Genomic DNA, 19,493 nt, shown 5'->3' with positions numbered 1-19,493 from the left:
GGAGAGTGTTGGAATCATTTTAATTCTCACTGTGCACGCCAGTATCTTGTACACACATGCACGTAGTCGTTGATTAAATGTTCAAAATGTCCTTGGTCCTGAACTATCCCACGTTGTTGAGGAAAAACAAGCTTCCATCTGGAGAAACCCACTCCTGCCCACCACCTCCAATCCACAAATGGATTTCAATGTCCAAGTTTAAATAGCAGGCCAGGTGGTTCCAGAATATATTAAATTTTTTTAAATGCCAGTTTCATTGCAATGTATGTAGTACCATTTCAGTTTAGTTAAAAAATATATTTCTCTCTCTCTCTCTCTCTCTATATATATATATATATATATATATATATATATATATATATGTGTGTGTGTGTGTGTGTGTATTTGTACATGTTTGCTCACGTGTATATGAGCATGAAAGGATGTTAGAAAAGCTACAAATGTGTTTACATGGGATACCTGAGGGAAATGGGAATAAAGAGAAATAAGAAAATAAATAAAGTCCAGAGCCATCAGGAAAGGGGCATGCCTGTGCCATGAATACCATTGACATCTCCGCCAATTGTAGCCCAGGCTACGCAGAGGTGGCCGGCTGCCTGCAGCACCTGCTAGGGAGTGTGGCACCGGTTCGACAATGCCGGGTTATCATTATCTACCAAAGGAACCACTAAGGGAATAAGCGACTGGATTAGAGACTGCCACTTCGGAGAGTCTGCACTAGAATATCAGCAACTTCATATCACGAAACTTAAAAGAAAATATGTGATGCTTCAGAATCAAAATAATAGCAAACATTTAAATATTGTAGGAATATGAAATAATATTCAGCCATAAGTATGTAGTGGCTATGGGCCATTTTAAATTTTATACCATGAGGGAATAAGATTTCTAGAGAATGAAGCCCCCTGAATTTTGGACTTAATTGTTACATTAAAAATAGACCCCTTTTGTATTAAGACGCATAGGTACGATCCCTTTCTAAAATTAATTTTAATTCCATTTTGAAGAAAGAAATCATCCTCTCTGTAGGCCCTTCACTTTATGGTCGCCTTCAGAAGAACTTATTTGGCACAGCATCTTCTCGTGAATTAAAAGGGGATTAGCAAATATTTATTGCATTCGCTATTGTTAAAACCACATAGCCTTTAAGTAAAAGACCACCTCCACAAAAGGTTCCCTCTCTCAGATGAAAAGTCAATACAAGCTGCTTGTCATCAACTATTGTCGCCCAAGTCAGTCTTTCTCTTTCCCTTTTACAAGAAGGTAGAATCCCACTGGATAATTCATAGACACATAGATGTTTTAAATCTAAGCTAGGACCAAAACGATAAGTATAGAGACACGATAAGCCTTTCGAAGTTCATTTTATTTTACCAAAACCACCTGGCCGTCTCAGGTAACACTGCTAAGGTTGAGATGCAGTGGTGACCACTGCCCCAGGAAACAGCACCTGCCCGTTTTACACCCTGGGAAAATTCGTGTCTGTAACTCAACTCTCCTTAAAGAGGAGGAGGAGTGGGGGGAGAGGGAAGAGGGGGAGGAAAGGGGAAAATTTGTTGTTTCCCTACTTCTCTGAGAACTTAATCATTTCCTAGACTCCCAAAGATTTGTCAAAATTAAATGAGGGTAAATGAAGAAAATAAATAAAATGTCTTATCCCAGTACTTAGAGGCACTGTAGGCATTCAATTAGTTGGCTTGAATTTAACTAATGGGTTTAAATTAATTCTTGCAGAGTAATTGAGCCCTCTAACGGAAGGAGCTATAAGATTTAAAATCATAATTTTTAAGAAAAATATAGTTTATTATGTCTAATATACCACATCAGCTAAAAGGGATTTAAACGTTGGAATCATAAAGTTGGAAAGGACCTCTGAGGGCATGCAGTCCAACCCCTGACACCGACCCTGCAACGAGCCTGGACACCCACTCCGACAGTGTCCTCACCCCCCTTCTGCCGGGCACAGGGAGTGCTCATGGTACCAGTGAGAGGTCATGGCTCTTCATTCTCAAAGACCCTGTTCACATCTGACCCAGTCACTCATTCTTAAATGTTCAGAGACACAATGACCATGTACTAAAGAACACCAGAAATTTAGAGCTCTGATCCCTAGAATTCTGGCTCTGTTTTTTTCACAATGAATGATCATAAATAATATTGAAGATGTTGGACAAAACCATCTTCCCCATGCATCTGCAAGTCATTTACCAGCTCAATAGTTTTTTAAAATTTATCTTTATTGTTGAAAGTATTACAGATGTCCCTGTTTTCTCCCATTGACCCCACTCCCACCCCTCCCCAGGCCTTCACCTCACTATTGTCTGTGTCCATGGGTTATGCATATATGCATATAAGTTCTTTGGTTATTCTCTTCCTGCCCCCCCCCTCCCCGCCCCGCTTCCCTTCCCTCTAAGATTCATCAGTCTGTTACATGCTTCCATGTCTCTGGATCTTTTTGTTCTTCAGTTTATTTTGTTCATTAGATTCCACAGATGAGTGACATTATGTGATATTTGTCTTTCTCTGAATGGCTCATTTTGCTTAGCATAATATAGCTCAATAGATTTTTGTTTTTTTTAACATATGTTCTCTTTACTTGACATGGATCCAGGATGCTTTCATGCTTTCTGTCACCTGCTTCCAACCACGCTCGTCCTCCCTTTCCTACCCTTTCCTGGCAGGAATGAAATAAAAGCAGGGCTGAGGTCAACAGTATCCACGTGGGAGCTATTTATCTTTCAGTGCCTCTGGAGAACTACAATAAAATAGAAAATCAGGATTGGGTGCTTTAAATATTATAATTGGATTTATTTTAAATAAACTGCAACACTATACACTTGAGTGTCCTTAAGAGACCACCCTCTTAGGTATGGACTTCAATCATTAACATAAACTTCATTAAAATACGGGTTCATCCTGAAGTTTTAATCCTTAGCCATTTTTATTCTTTGTCCTTTATCGTAATTCTACACATTCATGTCTCCTATGTTGAGAAGGATTTTTTCAGCAGAGCTCACCCTGATCAATAGCTCATATTTCCGGTAGCACAGGTATAATTTCATTTGTAAATCCCTGGGCTCAGTATTGGGGGGGGGGGGGGGGGCGGTTAAGGGGAGGAGGCGGGAGAGCCCCTGGATTCAGCTTAGAATGACTCTTCTCTGATTCTCACACTTACTGTCTATCCCACTCACTGTTCCATAATCTCTAATGTGGTCACCAGTAAGAAAAAGAACTGACCCTCTACAAACTATCAGTTAGAGGAAGTTTATTTCAAAGTGTCCTTCAAATCTTCTCAATATGCCCTCCTCTTCCTCACCACGCGCCTATACCTCTTGCACCTCCAAGCATCAGGCTCCTATAACCTCCATCCCCAATACATACCCACACACCCTTCTTTATAAAAGCCCAGTTCTATCAAGCCAGGGTAAAGTGAAATCCCTATTCTCAAGCATATAACTATAATACAGATAATAATAATTACTATCCATACTGCTCGTCTTTACATTGCCATTTCTTCAAGTCCCAAAACTTGTTCCATATCCACAAACAGTGTGTGGTAACCAGGTGGTTATTCAATCTCTCTCCCTGACTGCCCACAGCAGAATTCTAATTGCTGCTCTGTGTGTTACACTGTTTTCTTTATAGAGTCCTCATTATCATTTAAGTGATTAAGAAGTTCAATCATTTCTGCTCCCATCAAATCCTAGAGATAGTCTAGTAAGCATTTCATATGTAACTCCTCAAAGCTATTTTCACTGTATGGTCCCCATTTATCACCCTGATTTGGAACTTACTGGAGTTACGATCCATACTAAATTAGCAAATATCCTTTTTTAAGAAATGAAGATTTCTTAGTCTTCTCTACCGCATTTGAGTTGGAGTCATTCTAACATACTCTGTGCTGGCTCAGTTATTTCTCTTTCTTTGATTTGGAAAGAATCTACATCAGATATTTTACTTCAATTCAAACTCTTGCATTTCTCAACTAACTTTTATCATTCCTAATTCATGTGTTTAGATTTCAAAATAGCCATTCCTTAAGCATTAAAAAGAAAAGGAAGAGTCCTTTTTACACATAACGTTCATGTTCTAGAGGCATTGAAATAACAGCAATTTAATAATGGTCTCGGGGGACGTATAGAAGGGGTCCAGGGCCGGGACAGAGGTGAAGCTGGATGCCCCCAAAGCCCTTCCCAAAGTTAAGGCTTTATGATTCCAGGTGAAGTTGGCCAAGTGATATATTAGAACCGAGCAATGCAAATCAATTACCTCCAATGTTCATAAGTTATGGAAGATTCTTGAATGTGTGAGTCCAGTAAAACTAATAGTAAATATGTCATTGAGCCACTTCCCTCCTGCATTATCCAAAGCAATTTCTTAGTGCTGAAATTTGTTTTCCACAGCTTACTGCAACACAATGAACTATTCTGTAACAGCTCTTTCATATTGGAATAGAATGTGACTTTAAGTGGCAATAAGAAGAAAATTCAAAGTCTAGAGAATGATTTGAAGTATCACATAATATGGTAGACACATTTACACTTTCTCCAAGTTAAAAAAAAAAAGTCAAATTACAAAAAAAATGCATTGCTGTCTCATACAGGAGTTGAATATGGAAATACCAGGGCATCAAAAGCTAAGGATCCAGAGGTTTGATTTAATGCTGGAGAAACACTCATTGTATACAAGCCAGATACCTTTTGATGCTTTAATTTGATATTTAGAAATTCATACATTCTGCGTGGGCAATAATAAGATAAAATTACTGGTTGCCATAACACGGGGTAGGGGGGAGGAATCAGTGTTTTATATATGTGTTAATTATAATTTATGGTTATATAATGAATTATATTCTAATTGAAGTAAAAAATTAATATACAAACTTCTCATTGGTATATTTTATGTACCCAGAATTTTAGAACTGAGATAATGCTGCCCCCCTCAAATGCATGTAGTTCTTTGGCAAACGCTCTTACTTGATTGTTCCTTTCCTTTACCCTCATAGTAATTTGAACATTTCTTTTTGTTTTAGGGCGTGATTCTCAGTCACCAGATTCAGGTACAGAAAAGCTCTTCTGGATAAGCATTCCATTTGCTGTGTTTTTTTTTTTCTTTTTAAATGTGTGGGGTTTTTAATTGATTTTATAGATGGGGGTGGAGAGAGAGGGAGAGAGAGAGAAAGAGAGAAACATCATCGATTGGTTGCCTCCTGCATGCCCCCTCCTGGAGATTGAGCCCACAACCCAGGCATGTGCCCTGACCTGGAATTCGAACCGGTGACCTCTTGGTGCACTGGAGGACACTCAACCCACTAAGCCACACCGGCTAGGGCGTTATGAGCTGTGTGTTTTTTTTTAACATATTCATAACCACATTATGAACCTCGCAGTAAAGTTAACTTACATGCACAGTTATGCATATTGAATTAAATTAAATTTCTAAAGAAAACTTCACATTTATTTTTATTTCAAAAAATGTTAAAAGTGAAGGTAGATATGTTTGTATCCAATTTGTGTTCCCTTAATAAAAGCCTGGAGATCTTACAATGACCAAAATCAAGACACACTGAATGGAGATGCTACGTATTCCTCTCTTGCAGCAAAAGGCTTTAGAAGCGTCCGGCCAAACCTACAAGAAAAAAGGTCACCCACTCAGGTACTCCTGCGTACTCTTGTCTGTTGTGTTATTTGAAAGCAAGGCTGTTAGCCCCCTACTTTAGCATCTCTTTTCTAGTAATAGGTGGATATTATGGTACATGTTTTATTTTTAATATGTTTTTGCTTTCATATTTGTACTACTGGTCAGACTTGTGTAGACAATATGGAAAACAAGTCTTAAGTTCAAACAGGTTCTTTTTTTTCATTCAGCTGATAAAACCAGGTCAGTTTCTAACATAATGTTTAGGTTCTTTTCTGAATTATAAACGTTATCAGCTGATGATTTAGACTTCAAAGTAAGGAGATCAGCAATCATTATACACTTATAAATATGAGTTATGCAACTGTTCATTATATAAAGGAATTCTGTGTTGGAGATATAAGCAAAATTGTGCTGCAGCATAAGAGTTATCAAAATAAAGTGTGTGTGTGTGTGTGTGTGTGTGTGTGTGTGTGCGCGCGCGCGCGCGCATTTCAAAGCCTGAAAATATGCAAGAGAACATGTGTTCACTTTTAAGGTAATTTCCCAGGAGGTAGATGGAGACAAACTTCATAATGTATTCTGTATAAAGACTATTTTCCCCTCGAAGGCAGCTTTTGATAATAAAATAAAGCACATTCCTGGTGGAATAAAATTGATCAATCTAGCCAACAAAAATGTATAACATAATAAGAAGGTATGACATTGCTTTAGCCTCTTTAAGGATGGAGTTAACACTGGTTTCTTTAATGACTAACTTTGACTTTCTCTCTGTTTTTCTTTCAACATTATTTCTTTCTCCGGATGCTTTTGGCAATCCAGGCACCCCTTCCACCGCTCAGAAAAGAGAGCTTCTGTAGCTCCTTGACCACCAGTCACACAAAGGGTGACCTTTTAGACCCACCAGAAACTAACATGCACGTTCCTTCCTGTTCAGGGTACTTGACTAATAAAAAACTTCTTCCGGGAGCTGTGCACCCTGATGGAGACGACCCCAGCCAGACAATCGTGTATTCTGAAGAATCTAACACAACTGTGTCGTACACACAGAAAATCACTAACCTGCTACCAGCAGCTGCCAGCACAGGTTCCCCACCCAGTGCTGACACGGGTAGTGCCCCATTTCTACAAGAGGACTACATGCAGGATTCTCAAACGCGGAAAATTTCTACACTGAAACTAATCCATAACCAGGATCTAGGAAGTAGCATCCCCTTTAATACTCCACCGTTTTCCAAATCTGTTGACCTACCGTCATTCCTCAAAAGGCCCTGCTCACCGCCCCCTAACCCAGTGCCTGAGAAACACACAGCATCTCTCTCCATTCAGATAGCTCCCCTGTCAGGACAGGATCCCGAAAGCCACAAACAGCTACCTGAGCTTTCTCCAGAGACTACAAAGATACCTCTTCAGCAAGAGAGACAAAAACCTGCAGTGGCTGCGACCGCTCAGTCCTCAGACTGCCGGGTGATCCATTACACTTTCCAATCTCTACTGACAGGTGTCCTGCAGAGACCCTAACCCCTTCGTGCTGGGCTGCTTGCCTAACCTACTGCTTTGGTAGTGTCCAATCAGGAAGGGAAAGGAGAAAGAAACCATCCTCCCATTTATAACCCTATGAAATTCATCCATACATTTCTAGGTTTCTTTTTTTATATATGTTTATTGATTTTACAGAGGAAATGAGAGGGAGAGAGAGAGATAGAAATATCAATGATGAGAGAGAATCATTGATCGGCTGCCTCCTGCACGCCCCCCACTGGGGATCGAGCCCGCAACCAGGGCATGTGTCCTTGGCCGGAATCGAACCTGGGTCCCTTCAGTCCATAGGCCAATGCTCTTTCCACTGAGCCAAACCGGCTAGGGCAGTCTAAGTACTTTTAAGTGGTAAAGAAATGTGTTTCGTGCCAGTTCTTTTAGCACCAAAATTTTCTTGATTCACATGCACACAATCTCTTAACTATTTACTCCTCTGATTCTGATGCCACACTCCCTCAATGTGCCCAAATCTGTGTGACCATTTTAGGCCACTTGTCACCCAGGTCTTGGGTAGAAACTATAAGGCTATTAAGACTTCTGTAAAAATAGTTTTTATTATGAGGTTATAGTGCAGTCTTGAATCATGAAAGGCAGGTGGTACAGCCAGGCCTTAGGGGAACTGGAGAACATTAGCTACTCTCTCTCCACCTGACATGCCACATAGTTCCCGTTGTCTCTCCTCTTTCTGAGTTGACCTCATTCTCATCTCTCTGCCTCTGCTCTCTCATTACTTCAAGTTGCCTGTGAATGTCCATGACATTCTCTGTGTCAACTTGCATCTTGCGGTTCTGGGGCACAAAACTCCCCGACTGGGGCATTCAGTACATATACACTGAGTGGCCAGATTATTATGATCTCTGAATGCATAATAATCTGGCCACTCAGTGTATATCCTATATAATAAAAGGCTAATATGCAAATTGTCCCCTCCACCAGGAGTTCGACCAGCAGGCAGGCCGGCCAACCGCCCATGTCCCCTCCACCTGGCCAGGCTGGCCGGATCCCACCCATGCATGAATTCATGCACCGGGCCTCTAATATATATACTGAGTGGCCAGATTATTATGCGTTCAGAGATCATAATAATCTGGCCATTCAGTGTAATTCAGTCCCAAGAAGGAGGCAGTGCCTCGCTGGCCCAGGTTAGTTCAGTTATTCCCCCTCCTGACCAATAGCTGTGGCCGGTGAAATAGAGCCTTCTAAGTATACAAGTGTCTGCCAGACGTTTCCTCCTTGTCCCCGGAGAAGGGCTGTCAGAGAGGATTTCCATTATCACAGAAGGAGATGGGGTAGGAGGGAAAAATTTTCTTTCACAAAAATGCGTAAATCATTTATTTTTAAAATACCATGGAAATTTTAAATCTTAACAATGATATAGATAATTCTATCATTATAAGTACCCCTCACAAGGCACCAGCAATTTTTATTATTTCATTTGTTTTCAACTGTCAACTCCAATTATCCTGGTAGTAAAGTCAGTATAAGATCCTTAAGTTTGTAAAAATGTTAATACCTATATCTAACAGGTGAAGAGAAAAAATAAGGCAAATACCATTCTGACACCTAATACAATACAAATAATTTCTTAGTATAAAGATTGATTTTTATATCACTCCTCCCTAGATATTTTCTTTTTTAAATTTATTTTTATTGATTTCAGAGAGAGAAAGGGAGAGCAAGATAGAAACATCAATGATAAGAGGGAAGCATTGATCGCCTTCCACCTGCACACCCCAAACTGGGGATCAAGCCTAAAACCCAGACATTTGTCCTGACTGGGAATTGAACCGTGATCTCCTGGTTCATTGATTGACGCTTAACCACTGAGCCACCATGGCTGGGCTAGGTATTTTCTTAAGTACATTACTGTCAACTGCATTGAAAAGGAGAACAAAACCCATCAATTTCCTTTTCTGGGTATTTAACGTATTCTGTATGTTCCTTGAGAAGTGAGGCCTAGAAGCTCAGCCATTACAGAGGTTAGAAGGGGAGTGTGAAGGCTACAGAGCACAGTGCCATGGTAAGCCAATTGGAACCAGAGACGGAAAGAAAGACATGTCCCCATATATATGTTTTTAGGTATTGTTAATTTTTATCTAGAACATTTCAGTAGTTTTAAAAATATTGAAAAGTAGGAAAGTGAGTGCATTAAAACTGAACATTATTTTAAGTTTAAACATTTTATTTATACCAAAATCGAATTTATTATCATTTACTTCATTTTAAACTAGTTAAAAATTATGTAACATCATCACCGGTCATGGTGAAATTATCAAATATGGCTATTCTCTCAATTGAAAATGAGATCAGGAAAATACAGATTTTGAAAATATTATTGTATTATAATATTACTACAGGCCCCATGCACGGTGGGATCCCGCGGCCTGGCCTGCGCCCTCTTGCAATCCGGGACCCCTCGGGGGATATCGGAGAGCCGGTTTTAGTCTAATCCCCGCAGGCCAGGCCGAAGGACCACACCGGTGCACGAATCCGTGCACGGGGCCTCTAGTATGCATATAAGATCTTTAATCTCTTCCCGCCCTCCTCTCTCCCCTCTTCCCTCTGAGATTCATCAGTCTGTTCCATGATTCCATGCCTGTGGTTTCTGCTCCTGCACTGAGTGTCTGCCCCCTGATGGTCAGTGTGTGTCATAGCTACTAGATGGTCAGCCAGTAGGCCGGTCGGCCGGTCGCTTAGGCTTTTATATGTATACTAGTAGCCCTGTGCACGAATCCATGCACCAGTAGCTCGCCAGTAGCTCGCTGCCACCCTCCAGTAGCTCTCCACCCACAGCCCTGCCCTCCTGTAGTCCCCCCACCCCCCCAGCCCCCCCTCATAGCTTGCTGCCCTGACCCCTCCTGTAGCTCTCCACCACCCACTTGTAGCCAGTAGCTCACTGCCGCCCTCCTGTAGCTCCCTCCGCTCCCTGCCCTTTCCCCTCATAGCTTGCTGCCCTGCCCCCTCCTGTAGCTCTCCGCTGCCCGCTTGTAGCTCGCAGTCCCACACTCCTGCTGATCCGTGATCCAGTCTTTACGTGGTCGGTCGTTACGCTTCACGGCATAATGACAATTTGCATATTACATCTTTATTATACACTGAGTGGCTAGATTATTATGATCTCTGAATGCATAATAATCTGGCCACTCAATGTATGTTTGTGTGTGTGTATATATATATATATATATATATATATATATATATATATTTATTAGAGGCCCAGTGCATGAATTCGTGCATGGGTGGGGTCCAGCCAACCTGGCCAGGGGGAGGGGACATGGGCAGTTGGCCGGCCTGCCTGCTGGTCGAACTCCTGGTGGAGGGGACAATTTGCATATTAGCCTTTTATTATATATGATATACACTGAGTGGCCAGATGATTATGCATTCAGAGATAATAATAATCTGGCCACTCAGTGTATGTATATTGTGATTTTCTCTCCTCCTGTGTCTAAGAGGGTATTTCTCTTCTATAAGAGAAATATAGTATCTCTTTAATGTAGACATGAGGGTTATGTGAAAGGACCCCCAAGTAGTCGAATAGGTAATTTACATCTGTATCTCAAAATATTTCAGAGCTTTTGTGTAGGTGACCAATAGGTTGTTGAACTTCTGAGTTTTATCTACAGAAATTTAAGTGTGGTACGATTCACCTGGAGGCATTTTATCTGTTACACAAACACACACACACAAAAAAAAATTGTGAGCATATCAGAAGGTAGTGAGAGAAATTCAAAAAGTGAAATAGTTCTTTTTTTTGTAGACAGTCTCTTTGGAAGAACAAATAAATGGTTAAAGACCATTCCTGAACACAGTGCTGTACCAACTGATCATATTACCCATACCAATGAGGGTTTTAAATAGACTATGCTTTAGCCTTTGACATGTTTGTAGTCCAAAGGATGCGGGCCAGCCAATCCCATGAGATTTACAGTCATTAGATTGTTCCTTTCAAATGTATTAATATTCTGTAGTACTTTTGGCTATCTACCTTACCACTGGCACCACACCAAACAACAACAACAATAAAACCCTCTATTCTGAAGGTGTGTGTCAGCGGGGGGTGTGGGGGGAATGTCTCTATACCGTCAGAGTTTCATTCACTCATGTTAAAGTTGATGCTTATCATCATACTAGGGGCCCAGTGCACAAAGTCGTGCACCTTGAAAGGAACTGTGGGCCGAGAGGCTGCTGTGGGCACAGGGGCAGGTCTCGGCTCATCCTCTGCGCCCCCGCCTGGCCCCTTCCACCGCAGCCCCTGGTCCCCTGTCTGCCAGCAGCCCCACTCCCACCACCGCTGCTCCCATGTGCTGACAGCACTGGCCCCTGCTCACACCTGCTGACAGTGCAGAGCGATTGGGGCCAGCACCAGCAGTGGGTGCAAGCAGCAGCTGCTGCCCCAATCGCCCCTCAGGAGCAGGGGGAGGTGGAGAAGCCCTCAGGGACCACTGGGACCAGCACCAGGTGTGAGCACTGGGCAGGACTACAGCATGCAGGAGTAAAGAATTTTCAGTAACCACCAGAGGCTCGCCCCAATAACAGTGACCAGCACCCTGCCTTGGTCTGGCGCCCCCATTCACCTGCTCCACCATCCCGCCTTGGCTGATGCCCACCATGTTCTGTGTGAGCCCCCTGGTGGTCAGCGCATGTCATAGTGACCAGTTGTTCAGTTGTTCCGCCGTTCGGTCTATTTGCATATTAGTCTTTTATTATATAGGATTACACATGTGTGGCCAGACACCCTCACAGTTGGAACGAAGAGCTACAGACCTTTAATGGGCCAACCCCACCCTTCCTTTTACAACAACCCTCCACTATGTCGAGCCCCCTGGGAATTAAACCTTTTCTTTCTCCTTCAGTTTCTTTCTCCTTTGCCTATGACTTGGTAGGTAAACCAACAGTAGTTCTCCTAACGAACGAGGCTCTATTCTAACCACCATCAGTGGCTGGTTTTCTTTTTCATGTCATGGTCACACATGGCTACCACTGTTTGCATGGTAGGACACTTCAACATTTAATTCTTTTAGTATTTCCTAATGAAGTCAAGAAAGAGATTCAGTGAGTGGGAAAGTGGACAAAATTCCCTTTCCCTTCAGTTGTTTTTTAGTTTGATCAGTCCTTACGTATTTCTTTAATCATAAAATAGTAAACAAACTGATTTATATTTGGGGGACATTTCCCAGGAAGGGGCTGTGGGCAGCAGGTATGCCACAAAGATTTCTCTAGTGAAGGGAAAAGTAATTCTTTCGATCAATAGACAACCTGATGGCATTTTATTGTCCCAAGTACAAAACCTAAAACGTTTGAAGAAAAAATTCCACTATGCCGACACTCTCAAGCTCCCACCCGAAAAGACCATGCAGTGCTATGTGAAACCTGGTCTTGTCTCCAAAAATCACTTGCTGGGTCCCCTTTCTTCGTGCTTTCATGCTTTTTCTATACTGTGTGGCGGGCACCTAATCCTCTGAATGCATTTCCTTCAAGTGCTTGCAAATAAAACCCAAGATTTGCCTTCTCTGCCACGTTGCAAATAGATGTTTTCTTAATTGGATAATTTATATCTCCTCTTATTATTTCTTCCTGAAACTCAGCTTGGAAACCAGAACTTAACTGCCAGTGTGCTGGAGGTAAATGCTTCACAGACACACAGACCAACCACACCACAGGTCTCTCCCCATCCCCCCTTCCATGCCACCTTTTAGCCTAAATACGTTGACCAAAGCCAGGCTTCAGGCCAGCACCCCCTTGCCCTGCCTCCACCTGCTGACTTGGGGCCTTCACACCTGCACGGACCTCTGTTGACATAAACGCCTCTCCTTGCTCCCGACCACCTTCCCCAGGCAGCACCGTGGGCTCCCACCATAGACTCCTCCCAATGGAGGGAGTGCTCCCAGCCATCCCCGAGGAGCCCCAGGCAGCGGACTCTCCCACCACAGGCGGCCTCTCCGTAGTGGCCCCGCTGCCAGGCATGGAACTCTGCTTCCTCCCTCTGACCCCGTCATTTCCAAACAGGTCTCCCAAGGCCAGGGGACTGAGTTCTTGTCTGCCATCTCAGTGTGCTGCCGAGCATTTTATTCCATAGATGTTGATTATGAGTAAGCTGATTCTATGTAGTCTACCAGGAAATCCATGACAGTCGTCCTCAGAAACCTACTGTGGGCCGAACCATCAGTTACATTCTCTTCATTCATTTTAGAGTGGCTCACGTTCACACAGGTTGCTCTAGCGAATGAGTTGGACAGTGATTTGCCTTAATAAGAAGTCATCTCAGAAATGTAGATAGGCACACATACAATACTATGGTGATTCGATTATAGAGAAACTAAAATTTTCCAGAAATGTTAACCCAATATTAGATCATGGTAGATAACGGTTTAACTGGGAGATTCATGTGAGTAGTTTATGTTCTTCTTTCTCACCTGCACGGTTACTGACTACATTTGTGCTAATGCCTCTTGCTTCCCCTCACTAACACCTTCATCTCCTCAACCCAAACTGTCTTTCAGGACTGAATGATGTAAATGATCCTAACCTACCCTGCAGAAATTGAGCCCTGTAATATTTTTGGAATTCTTTTTCCTGAGCCATTCCAGGATAGAATTTTATGAATACCTATATTGTTTCACATATCAGTAATTTACCTTCCATTTAGAGCAATACATATTTCCCATGTATATTCTATCATTTAAATGTCTATGTGACAAGTAGTCTCTACTAAATGATTTATGAATGGTTAAAGTGCTTCAAAATTTTATAACACAGATTTTCAGTTGCATATAATGTGTAGATAATGACTTCAATTTGAAAGGTATATAATTTTAGGCAAAAAAAAAATAGGAATATTTTTTCTAAAAAATTGATTTTGTAATGAAGTTTTAAATAAGCACTGTCATAGACAAAATAGGATTTAGGGTGACTTTTTAAAGTTTAGTAATATAGCACCGTGATAGTTTTAAATAAAAATTTTCCTGCTTTTAACATGAATTATAACAACAGTTTTAAAGTTATATTTACAAAGATCAACCAAACTTTATTTGGGCAGGGAGGAAAAATATTCTCAAATAATTCATCCAAGGTAAATAAGAGCTCGAAGCTTTGGGGTGCCTCCAAAGCCAGTGCCTCGCACTTACTTGCATGCCCACTGCCCTTCGGGTAGAAGAGCCTCAAGACCCAGGCACTGAGGATATGAGGGTGATTTCCACAACAGCTTAGAAAAGCACCTCACTGTAAGGACGTGTTTGCCGTTCGGGCAGATGTGGCAGTGCTATAAAGTCATGAAATTAGGTTTGTTCTAGATCATTTGAAAACATCTGCTTTCAAGTGGAAAAATCATGGAAATAAGCAACTAATCGTGCATCTGTGTGTCAGGCCTGTAGAATTGTTTATTTTGCGTTAAACTAAGTAGAAAAGGTTCACAAATTCTGTTTATCTATGTGCATATGTGTGTTTGGTGTGCTCAGCTGTAAGGCCATTTTAACTACATGCTCGTACCAATGTTTTGTGTCGTTGGCATGCATTATGTAACCTCCTCAGTGTGTGTGGTCAGAGAGGCATGTTTCATAGTGGCGAGCTCCGCCTCTGTGAACTCAGCTGGTTCAATTCAATTAGAATATGTCCCTGTTGACTATCTACTATGCCCTTAGCACCAGGAAGCATGTTATAAAATATATGTTTAAAAGAAGCATGTATATGACCATCTCCGACAAGAAGCTTGAAATACCTTTGGGATTAAAATACTCAGGTATAAAGCAATCAAAACAATAAATTATTCAGAAACCAAACAGAGGCCCATAAAGTCCTCAATGAGAACGGATGAGGGAGAAGCCAGCAGTTAGCATGTCTTTTACCAGGTGTTTGATTCTTCTAGAATAGATTGATTTATGATGCATAAATCCAAACAATTGTGTTCTTTATATTAATAATCACCTTGCCCTGGAAACATTGGTTTGTTGGAGGGTATCCCTGACTAAGTCTGAGAACCAATCCCTTGTGTCATGTCAAAGAACATTCACTTCAAATCTCCAGGCAGAGGAGTGTGATGGGCTCTGATGATTTAACAATAAGAGCAAACTTGCCCTCCAGGCTTACTTTATACTGACTCCTACTGGTGTCTTAGGCATCTCTGTTGGCAGAGCGGCATGCCCACCAGCCAGCTGCTTTCTAATCACCCCCAGCGCCCTCTGGCAGATAAGAGAGTGACTTCAGAAATAAAGGAAGAGTGAGAAGACACTGAAAATGTGTCCCCTGTCCCTCTAGACATCAGTTTTCAGAGTCAATAGAAACTGGACAGCTGATGGCTGGCATTTGAATGAAGTCTCTCATTGTCATCGAAAGGAGCGATGCTTTAACGGGATGTCCGCACTTTTCTCAGAGCCAGATAACAGTGAATGGGAACTCGGGAGGCGCTGTGAGTCCGATGAGCTACTACCAGCGGCCCTTCTCCCCTTCGGCCTACTCCCTGCCAGGCTCCCTCAACTCCAGCATCATCATGCCGCACGGCCGGTCACTCGGTAAGTCGCTGGATCATCATGATTTTCATGACAATTTCACAAGAGCGAGTACCAAACCACATGAGAAAAATATAAAGCATCGGAGCAGCTTTTAGAAAGGAGGCAGACACATTCATCAGTTCACGATTGAAGACCCTATCCTCGGGAGGCACGAGGGACCGCGTGAACTCAGCCTGGGAAGAAACAGGCCCCCAGCCGTTCCAAGGCAGCGATTGCTTCTGTGCCTTCCTCTGGGGAAGGCGATTCGATATTTGGGGTGTGGGGGGCTAGAAAGAAGAAGATGGGCTGTTAGGGAGGGGAGAGCTCACATCCCCAGGAGAACATTCACAGGGTGCATTTCCATATATGGTAAATACCATCCACATGGAGGCGCCCTGTTCTTTCGTGGGAAAACTGTCCTTGTAGAAAGTTCTTTTGGTGTCTGTAAAGAAGACCTGGTTCACAGTTAAAGCAGACTGACGGGCTCAGGCTGCCTCACACAGTGGTACACTCTGAACTACTGCCTCCCCAAGTAGTAAACTACTCAAACTGAGGCCAGAAGACCATCCGCCAGGGATGTGAGTCCCTTTAAAGGATGGTGCCAGGATTTCATCAAGACATAGCTCTTAGCCTTTTGGGAATTAGGAATTAGACGAAAGAGAGAGCTTTCCTCCAGATACAAAATGAACACTTGAACATTTATTTAAAAAAACACACTTTTCAGCGTATAATTTCACGGGGCTCAGGAACTCCTTGAAGCTTGCTGGAGAAGAAACTGCTATATAACGATGGAAACATTTTTATGTGGCAAAATGTATTACAACAGCTTAGAAAATAAGGTCATACATTTTCCTAGTTTTTAGAAATGTAAAAACATAACTGAGAACATTACCAAAAAATAAAACCAACCCAGACTAAATCAGAGCATCATATGAACTGAAGCTGAAAAAGGTTTCATGATGTTGAACCAGGCCTCCAGGGCAGCAGGAAGCAGAGAGGAAGGCAGAGGACCACGTGATCTCAGCACAGCTCTCAGCAAAGTAGGAGGGGCCCATCCTCTGGCCACCAACCAGCTACAGGGAGCAAGAAAGTAGAGCAGAGGGCTTTAACTCCCATTTCCTCCTTGGTAGCAGCAGCACCCTCATTCCCCCAACACTGTTGTGTATTGAAAGGACACGGTGCCATTAGTTTACCCAAGAACATTGGCCACGTGCACTGTGGACTCAGCTTCTGTGTCCACACAACCTCTATAGCTCACAGGTAGCCAGGAGACTCATTAAAGAAAAGTCTAATTATGCTTGTGCCTTTTCTAATGCTGCTCTTAGAATGATCCGTGACTCTTATAACGATGGCCTTTTAGAGTATAAGAAAGCAGAACGTCCTTGTGCCAGAATGTTGCCCTTAATTAGTCACTGGTGTAGTATTACAAGAGGAGCCCATTATATCTAGATTTTTTACAGAGCTATGCATTATGACACATCTGCAGTAAAACTCTACAAATGATTCTAGCCGTAATATTTTCCCAAATAATTATTGTCAAAGTCTGACTCTTTCACCCCCATTGCTCACCTTAATGAGCACAATTTTTTCCCTTCACCTCAACAAACAATATATATAAATACTTGAATGTAGACAGGGTTTTATATCAGAGCGTACCATTGGGTCGACTTTACATATAAACTATAAACATGGAAAGAAATTCTCTATATAAACATTGAACAAATTCCAGTTGGCCAATGCTGAGATAGGTCCTGAGGAGAATGTACAAACCTATCCTGCCCTAGAGAAACTTGATATTTAGTTTAGGACAAAAACTGCAAAAATGAGAGTTAGTGGAGCATATAAGAGCATAATAAAATAAAAGGTCAACTTGTATTATATAAGTTCATAGAATATCATGAACCATAAATGAAGACAGAGTTAATACTGTTTGCTTAGGCTGGAATTTTGCATATTCTAGGTGCTCAAAAAGTTTGTTTTTTTATAGAAATACTAGATCATGGCTGCCCAGTCAAATCCTTTTTATAATTAAAGGGGAAATCTGAGTCACATATCACATTGTGTCTTACTTTGGAGCTGCCTGGAAAATATCACTTTTATAGATTGAAAATGCTTTTCTGTTGCAAATTAAATAGAAAATAGTCATAATAGTAATAGCAGGTATAAATATTACAATGGATTTTAGTTGATATCTTCTTATCCTTATAATGATGAGTTAAATCTTTAAGTCTTATTTATGAAGATTTATATAAGTTTTCTACCAATGCATAGTGAGTATATCATTGCTAACCTAAAACATTAGGACTGTTCCATATCCATATAAAAGAGACCTTTCTGAGTGACAGATCTGACCAACTGTGACAAAGAATCATTCTTGGTCACCAAAATTTTGAAATTTATTATAAAAAAAGGAGGGGGGGGAGCAAACAACAACAACAACAAAAACACACAGGAAATTGTATTATTAGTTGCACCAGATGAATGGTAATAATGTTGATTTTCACAAATATCTCTGAACTAAGAGTAAATGGAACATATAGTACACTAAGTCCCCTCCTTTCTTGTGAAAGTATAGCAAAAGTTAATAACCATGGCATGAAGATAGGGACAGGATAAGTCCCATCTAATTTATATGCTTAGGGTGATTTGTATCCTCAAGGGGCCAGAAGTCATGGTTTTTGTTACTTTAGACTAAAAGCAAAGACATTATGGCCATCTTGGCTAGTTAAATAAAAATGAATACTAAAAATTTAAAGTCATCTATTGACCCATAAGCCAAGTACATGTTTGGATACGAAGTTGGTTTCATGTGATTTTCGTCTTCACTTTATTTTTATGAAACCACTGTTGAAGACTCCACAGTCATGTCTTTTGTCCCAAGAGCACATTTCAGTGCTTTTTAAATAGCGAGCACTTTCACAAAAAGAACAGTAATGTAAACTATGAGCTGGGACTCAACTTGTCCCAGCTTCTGCCCCGTCCCCCCCGCCGCCCCCAGGATTACTGGGAAAATGAGAAGAGGCAGTGCGTGCAAAGTGCTTTGTTCCAGTGGCTGCCACAGGTCACAGGGTCTCTCACCAAGGCTGTTCTTCCCCTCACCCTGCTTCATAAAATGGGACGGTCTTGTTACAGGTGTGTTCCCTATACACCTCCCTGTTAACAACCAGTGGCTCAAATTTAAGGTAACTGAGTTAAGAGAGATAGTGATGGAAATATAGACTATGCCACGTTTGGCATAACTGTGCGAGAGGTACCATCAATTTATGATGCATTATATGTCGCCACATTCTCTTCCCAGATTCCACAGAGACGTATGCCCAGCACGCGCAGTCTCTGGACGGCACGGTGGGCAGCTCCATCCCGCTGTACAGGTCCTCAGAGGAAGAGAAGAGGGTGACCGTCATCAAAGCCCCACACTACCCGGGGATCGGGCCGGTGGACGAGTCCGGCATCCCCACGGCCATCAGAACGGTAGGCCGGACCCGGCAGCTCTGTGCACTCCTTGTCTGAGCTCATGAGCACTGCCGTTCTCATGCATCTTATGCTGCGTGTGGCAGAGAGAGGACTGTCCGTGGGAGCTAATCACACAATCCGTTTCTCCATTTTAATGAAAAATCATGAAACTTGCCATTTTGTCAAATGACAAAAGTCTGTTTTACCTTCTACCGAGGAGTGTTAGGGCAATAGGGAGAGAAGGGAAGGGAAATGTGACTTCTTGGCTGCGTTGAATTCCCACGTTCTTTGCAGACAACCCAGTGGTTTGTTCCTTGAAAGGGATGTGTGTTAACAACACCAGGAGCTGGGGGCTGGGAGGTGAGATGATTGGAGTGA

The 19,493-nt window shown here is 42.0% G+C and overlaps 1 protein-coding gene across 14 annotated transcripts in view; it reads left to right on the top strand.

Annotated features, from left to right (window-relative positions):
* The window catches only part of SORBS2 (sorbin and SH3 domain containing 2), a 197,991-nt gene that overhangs the window by 110,940 nt on the left and 67,558 nt on the right, over window positions 1-19,493 (top strand). For 8 of the 14 annotated variants that reach the window (XM_079779516.1, XM_079779508.1, XM_079779506.1 and 5 more), the window contains 4 exons: window positions 5,033-5,059; window positions 5,600-5,655; window positions 15,545-15,683; window positions 18,961-19,133. In XM_079779516.1, coding sequence (XP_079635642.1) covers window positions 5,033-5,059; window positions 5,600-5,655; window positions 15,545-15,683; window positions 18,961-19,133 — 395 coding nt within the window. Of the gene's footprint in view, window positions 1-5,032; window positions 5,060-5,530; window positions 5,656-15,544; window positions 15,684-18,960; window positions 19,134-19,493 lie in introns of all 14 variants that reach the window. The other 6 variants (XM_079779510.1, XM_079779514.1, XM_079779507.1 and 3 more) reach the window with 1 other exon arrangement.

Source organism: Cnephaeus nilssonii (genome assembly GCF_951640355.1).
Source record: "Cnephaeus nilssonii genome assembly, chromosome: 8".
Classification (NCBI taxonomy): Eukaryota; Metazoa; Chordata; class Mammalia; order Chiroptera; family Vespertilionidae; genus Cnephaeus; species Cnephaeus nilssonii.
This window is presented reverse-complemented; position numbering and strand designations above follow the sequence as displayed.